The sequence below is a fragment of the Acanthaster planci genome, linkage group LG01 (assembly GCF_054643075.1).
Source record: "Acanthaster planci isolate LZ-2023a linkage group LG01, COTS_SCS, whole genome shotgun sequence".
In the NCBI taxonomy this organism is placed as follows: domain Eukaryota; kingdom Metazoa; phylum Echinodermata; class Asteroidea; order Valvatida; family Acanthasteridae; genus Acanthaster; species Acanthaster planci.
This window is the reverse complement of record NC_141777.1, coordinates 635,539-642,722: the sequence shown is the minus strand read 5'-3', so window position 1 is coordinate 642,722 and position 7,184 is coordinate 635,539. Positions and strand designations below refer to the sequence as shown.

General features: G+C 44.5%; 1 protein-coding gene across 1 annotated transcript; it reads right to left on the bottom strand.

Moving 5' to 3' along the window:
- Window positions 1-1,961: 1,961 nt before the first annotated feature.
- Window positions 1,962-5,759, bottom strand: LOC110977664 (forkhead box protein A1-like). The gene has a single exon (XM_022231962.2). The coding sequence runs from the start codon at window positions 5,354-5,356 to the stop codon at window positions 3,932-3,934; it is 1,425 nt and encodes a 474-aa protein (XP_022087654.1). The 5' UTR covers window positions 5,357-5,759; the 3' UTR covers window positions 1,962-3,931.
- Between the last annotated feature and the right edge of the window lie 1,425 nt (window positions 5,760-7,184).

Below are 7,184 nucleotides of genomic sequence, written 5' to 3'. Positions count from 1 at the left end.
ACTCGAATTTAGTTCTCCAAATTCCTTATCAAAGGTTGGGAACTTAAAAGCAGAAATACATGTTCTTCTTAATTGGAATGGTACCATCCCCCATTTCGCAATCGAAGATGTTCCTTTTTGCCTATCCATATCTTAATATTAAAAACTGAGAAGAATTGATTGTTTTCATGCGATGAACATTGACAGGCGTGAGACTAAAGCGAGATGACCGATCTTCGATATTCATTTGTCAAGCACCAGCGAAAAGATTGCGGACGACCGATATCGCCAAATTTAGAGTGAAGCCGGGCCATGCCGAGACGGGTCTGAGCCCCGACGGCCAGGGCATTCCGCTCACTTCGGCACGCATGGAGCAGAACAAAATCGACTTGTAAATGTGATTCCAATGGCGAGTGATCTCCGGGCCGGTTTGTCTGGGCTGTGTATCTCCTCGGGCGGGGAAGGGCAGAAACGCTCAAACTAATCGGTTGGAGAGCTCGCGGAGACCCGCTGGATTTCCCTCATCGACCGGTCCTTGGTCGATCATGAGAACATATACTTTACAATTTTACTTCAGGGCAAAAAAAGGAATCAACCCTGATGAACGAACAAATTACAGGAGTAGATGGTATCCAGATCGGAAGATGTTTTTTGCTGTGAAGTCAAGTACATGCAATTTCCTGCTGAAATCATTTGGAAGCAGCTGACCGTACCAATTTTCACCTTTTTGAAAAACAAAATAAAAACAAAAAGGTCGTTTGGATGAGCTCACATTATCATTATTATTACATTATTACAGCGCAGTTTGCATTTTCCGTCTTCCAACTTTCTGGACGATAAGTAAAAGAAAAAGAATTAAAACAGGACTTCGATTAGGAGTGTTTGTTGACGAGTTGAATTTCTCTTGACATAAATACAAATCTGCATTCAATAAATTTGACATGACAGGATCTTTTCATCTTGCTTTTCAAAATCTGCTTGTTTGACCAATGTGTTTTTTACATTCAAATATCTGTTGTGAGCATGTCTCTGCAGAAAAGAATACTGGAAAGGGTGAAGATCACGAATCACATTGGTTCCCATGCGCGTCTCCAGAATACCAGTGGCAGGTTTTCCTTGATCTGTTTTATTTTAAAGAGTGGCTACTGTTGGAAAAAGTTCTAAATTAAGACAAAATGCTGAGGGAGAGAGATAGACTTTGGTATTAGGAGACAATGAGGAATACATTTCGCACTAAATCAGAGTCTGCTCTCAATTCACCTATTTACCTCCGTGCACGTTCTAGAAGAACCCGTTGCCACACTATTCTTATTCCTCTTTCGAACTTTTTACCTTAGTTTTGTCAACACGGTCAATTGCTTGGAAACAAATGGGATATCTACCCTTCCCTTTCCTCTAGAGCAGAGACCGGGTCGTGTGAACAAGCCGCCGGGCCTGCAGGCAGCGGACGAAACCGTAGCAATTCAACGTGTACACCGACCAGTAACAATAGAATTTTGGGAGGTGTGAAAACCCTATTAGGCCGGCAGAGTCGGCCGCATAGTCGTTGGTGCTCAGGTCAGCCATAGCGGACCCGGATACATTACACATCAACCGCGTGGTCGACCGCCTCTGCCGTCTCAGCCAGCCTCAACACAGACCAACCCTGACAAGCAATGGTGTCGCGACAACAGCAGAATTTTCTTTTTAGTAGAAATGCGTGAAGGTTTGTTCCCGAAACCATCCACTGTGAGAGACTTTTTTTCAATCAAAAGAGAATTCCAGATTAAAAATCCTTTCGTGGGCCACACTTTGTCAAAAAAGGTTATGGGTTATAAAGGCGGTTGAAATTTCCGAGTCGTGTATTGCATTCGGGCTGACCGCATTGAATGAAAGAGAGGATTAAACGGCAAATAAACCCAAAGAAAAAGATAAATAAACTCCACATTAACAGCAAAGAGAACACACTCGTATGAAATAAATTTGCTGCACACAGAACCAAATTTTACTTTTGGAAACAGATTTATTCAGCGAACATTTTCCATCTGGAGGGAGATTCCTAACAGTTCGAAGGAAATTCAGAGAAAAAGGTAGAAGTTTATGAATCATCGTATTCGTTTTTTTTCCCTTTATACAGTAAACAATATGTGTACAAAAGGTGGCTCCATAAAAAGGCGAGAACAGCGATGGTTTTCGATTATTGTATGACCGATGGAGTGAGCCTCATTCGAGTGCCCCAGGCATGTTTGATGATGACGCAGGGCAAACTGACATGGGTAAACTTTGGCCGGTGTTTTCCTCAAATATGAACAGCTATCCAAGCTTAGACACAGCGAAGAGTGTTGAAAGTGTACCGTCCCTGTACCCGATTTCTCTGCTCAGAAATATAAACACGACTTTGGCTAAAAACAGGCACAAAATGACGTCGCTATAACAAGCAAGAAAAATGTGAAAGATGTATATAACAAACGAGGTCTTCACCCAAAAAAATCTCTAGGCCTATACACTACTAAGAATATCGCAAGTATTTGTCATTGGTAATATGATTTATCACGCAATCACTGTCGTATCTTACAAGTGATTCAAACTCATCAATTATTTGGCACTTCAATCAAGGTTTTTTCCATCACAAATGAGATTTTTTTTGTTAAAAAAATAAGAAATACAATAGAATAACAATTATCAGTGTGTGGACCTCCAACGGAGGTACAGCTTCATAAAAACACAGTGAAGTTCACTCACCAACCGCTAGCTATTGCAGTAATATACACAATAAAATATCCGATGTTAGAATATTGTACTCATTCGGGGGAAAGGTTGACCCCGGTTTCAGCCAAGAGCCACATTCGAAATGAATATGTATGGAGTTACATCCAAACCATCTGAGTTTTTTACCATCCAAAATATACAACGCATTTTGCAATTTGATTTAAAGAAAAAACCTGACCTGAATTTTTTTGTTAATTTCTAGCAGATGAATTTGGTTCTGAAAAAGACTGAAGAGTTCGGCGAAAAAACATATATTAAACGATAGCATGCTTGTAAATTACACATCTTTGGCAGAGTTTTTATGCTACATTGTAATTTTCCAAAAACCTGCTTTTTGCCCACACATGATAATAGACAACTGCCATTTCTTCTGTTATGCAATCGGACCAAGTTTGAAGCAAGGCAGTGCTGAACATAAATGCCAAGTCCAACTTTGCTGAATTGAAAACAACGGTTGCATTGTTTTGTGTCATTTTTGTATTTGAATATTTGCGTTTGTTAGACTGGGAAATATCGGCCACACGCAGACTTCCAACCGACTCATAAGCACACTCCTCGAATGTGCGAGGTACTTTAACTCAGAAATGCAGCACATTGAAACTCCATTTTGACTTGGTTACTTCAATTACTTGAGTTGCTGTCATGAACCTGCTTCAAATGATATGAGAAGCAGATACAATGTAAATTGACTTAACCACTCATCTCTGGCTGTTTGAAGAAATCAGAATGTTCACTTCTTTCACAGTGATCGTCGGTTGTGAGATTTGTACACTAACCCTATCTAAAATATATTGACAAAACTCTAAGCCACTAGTAAAATATAACAATATCAAATAAATAAATATCAACGAATCATATCTGCCTTGAGTAAACGTTCGTACACATCGGCTTCTCACGTAATGTGTACACTATGATTTGGGAATTGTTTTCACGATCAATATGGAGGAAATTTCAGAATCACATTTTCAGATTACTTTACAACATTTGAATTTCCATGACATCAACGAATTTAAAAGTTACTTAGTTCAAATAAACAAAGTCACATTTAATGGTCATGTGATTGTCGAGTAGCCTAGTTTATCGAAATACATACAAATGAATGTCTAAAAGGTTTTGAGCGTTTCTGTCATTTGTACACGTAAGGTCGACAGAATGAACGTATGGATTAAACGTACCAGTTTTTTCGGTTTGGTTGCACTGTTGTTTACATAGTGTGGTTCGCTGTGGCTAGCTGGCTGTATGTTGCTTCCCCGCTCGTGGCAGGTATTGAATAGTCCATTGACGGTTTAGCCATGGGGCTCGTCATGCTGGGCATTGAGTTATATGGTGCGTAAGCCATAGCCTCATACCCCTTCATGTCCAGTTTGTGTTCTGACGAAATGATGCTGTTTATGGAGAAGGGGTGCGTGAAGGAGGGGTGTTGTCCTCCGGGTCCGAACATGGCTGCAGGGTAAGTGCCTGGCATGGCCGTCATGGAGGTCATTGAGGCTGCTGGGTGGGCAATAGGGCGGGTTGGGATACCGGCACTGGCCATGCTCGCAGGGGGCGGTGACATGGACGGCGGCTCCATCTTGTGCAGGTCAGGGTGGTGGCCTTGGTGATGGTGATGTTGCTGCTGCTGGTGATGGTGGTGCTGCTCGTGGTGCTGTTGGTGTTGGGGTGGTGAGGCCATCTGGTGGTGGGATTGCAGCGGGTTGTGGGTGTGCGGCACGTCGGTCGTGTCGTTGCTGACCGGTGTGGACGCGTTGGACACCGTCACGCCGTCTGCTCGTCCGTTCTCCCCGTGCTCGTCGTCGTCGTTATTTTCCTCACCCTCCCTCAAGTTGTTCTTCTGCTCCTTACGCAGCGATTCCTTCTTGGGGCACTTGAAGCGTTTCTGTCGCCGGAGATAGCAGCCGTTCTCGAACATGTTTCCAGCGTCAGGATGGAGAGTCCAGAAGCTGCCTTTGCCCGGCCGGTCGGGCGTGCGCGGCACCTTGACGAAGCAGTCGTTGAAAGACAGACTGTGGCGGATGGAGTTTTGCCACCGCTGCTGGTTCTGGCGGTAGAAGGGGAACAGGTCCATAATAAACTGATAGATGTCGCTCAGCGTCACCATCTTCTGCGGCGACTGCTGGATGCCCATGGTGATGAGGGAGATGTAGGAGTAGGGTGGCTTGGCGTGAGTGTATGACCGGCGATAGGTCTTCTCTGCCCGGACGCGGTTCAGCGTGTCAGCCTGCGCCTGTGCCTGGGCAGCCAGCCTCATGCTCATCGCCGCCGAGTTGTTGATGCCGTTCATGCTGTTCATCGTGCCCATGCCGTTCATGCCGTTGAAGCCGGTCATGCCGGCCGCCGTCATGGAGTTCATGCCGCTCATAGAGTTCAGGTTGGCCGGCATACTGCCCATGCCCCCGTTCATGCTCATAGTGGACATGGTGGACATGGAGCCCATGCCTCCGGCCGCCGCTGCCGCCGACATCCCGTTTGTGTAGGAGTTCATCTGGTGGCCCATGGTGTTGATGGGGCTCATGGAGTTGCTCATGGTGCTCATCGGACCCATTGCTCCCATGGAATTCATATTCTGGAGCGTTGGAGAGCTAGCAGGGTGGTAGGCCGACTTGGGCGAAATCATGGCGCTGTTTGCCATGGGTTCCCCTCTATTCGTTGGGATACCCTCTCTCTGTGCGTGTGCCTCAGTCTGTCTCTATCAGTGGCGCAAGACACTCCAATCCGTGTTCCGTACGGGTGTGCGTGTGTATTCAAACTGTCATCCCTCACTAGTGCATTGGTGAGGATTATATGCGCCAGGCTGTAGAGCGAAGTGACCTATGTAAATACGTACAACGTAGGCTAATTAATAGGCCACGCCCCCAGGTTGTGCAGAGGCAAATCATCGGCACCATTCATTCGCTGCTGACAAATTGGCCTGACGGACCACCCATTTATAGACGTTTTGTATTGAACCGCTACAAGTGTCAATCACTGAGAAGCAGCCAAACACTCCGAACAACAGAACTTCAACCACACGGGATAGTTTCCCCGCGTGCATTTTTCTGCATCTACCAAATTTTAGCCCAACTCAACCGCACACCGTCCAAAATACTCCCATGGAAAAAAGTCATTGTTACCGTGATTATCGAGCGAGTTAGCTTTTTGTACCTCTTATTATGATTTCCTGAAAATGGTGACATGGCAGAAAATAACAAGAAGAATGGATATCGGCGAGTGCAAAAGGGTAGCTTTCCACACCTGAGCGAGCAAGCGACGTGACGGGTCTTGGGGGGAACCGTCCATGTAGGTGACTGGCTCAGCTCAAGCATGACGTCACCCCTATTGTTGGAATGATTATCAAGCCGGTCCTATGTTCTGACACGTACACGTACCACAATGATCAGTAAAGGAGAATATTCAATAGGTACACGGAAAGCAATAACATGAACCATGGGGTTTTTCTTTATGGCTGGGAGTTTAATGGGGAGAAAATGACCCTGTTCCAGTGTCGGCACTGCACCAGCAGTTCACAGGATCCTTATTCGCTCTCTGAGCCGAATTCCCGATATAATAGGCGGCTCCTAGTCCCAACTCAGCCGCGTTGTTACCGGTCTTTCCCTGTTAACAGAAAGCCAACTGGTCAGCGGTCACAGCACCTAATAAAAGCCGTCAACTCCAGCTTTTCCACGGTGCAACTTTTCTTTGCAGAACGCGGCCGACAATGTACTCGCACCTAGGTGCGAAAATGTCAGCTCTTTATTTCAACTGCCGGCCCGTCTATACCAAAAGAGGTCTGTTAATAAGCATCAGATGTAGCCGGTTAATCTTTGACTCAAAAGCCCAAAATAACTATCCGAACAAAACAAAACATGTAAGAGCACTGTACTAGATTTTCTTTTTATATTTCGTGTGTAAGACCAACGAAAAATCCCCCAAATGATCACAAACTAAAATAAGCCCAATTTGGTGAATATTTATTTTACAGTCACTCATAATTTAAAACAAACGATTTAATTTTTCTCAAAGTTGAGTCTGTCAGCAAAAGTATTTTGTTAACCGAGCCATTTCAAATGTCTAAAATTAATTTGCTCACAGATATTTGATTTCTTTAGTTTGGAGGGTGGTTTTCTTTATCTGTTGAAAATTATTCCACTTTTGAGAAAAGCTGCATCTATCAGCAAGTCGAGGATTTTAACATAAAATATTCCGGGCCTCGCTGTCAATCATATGGTAGCCCCTCCGTCCATTATCTGCCATTTATGTTTATTTATGAGGAAACAGCCGACATACGGCATTGGGCACGCCAACATTGAGAGAGCGAGCAAGGCTTGTGAAAACCGCCCTCTGTGTCGAAGAAGGGCAGTTTTTTTTTTCGTAAGGATGCCTCATCTGGAGGGGAGCAATGTTGGTCTGTATGGCACCGGCGGAGGCATCACTTTGTATAACAGTTATCATATGGAATATAAATGCAGTGACTAGACTTG

Excerpts from the sequence above, each read along its gene's own strand:
- LOC110977664 (XM_022231962.2), bottom strand. The coding sequence starts at position 5,356 with ATGGCAAACAGCGCCATGATTTCGCCCAAGTCGGCCTACCACCCTGCT.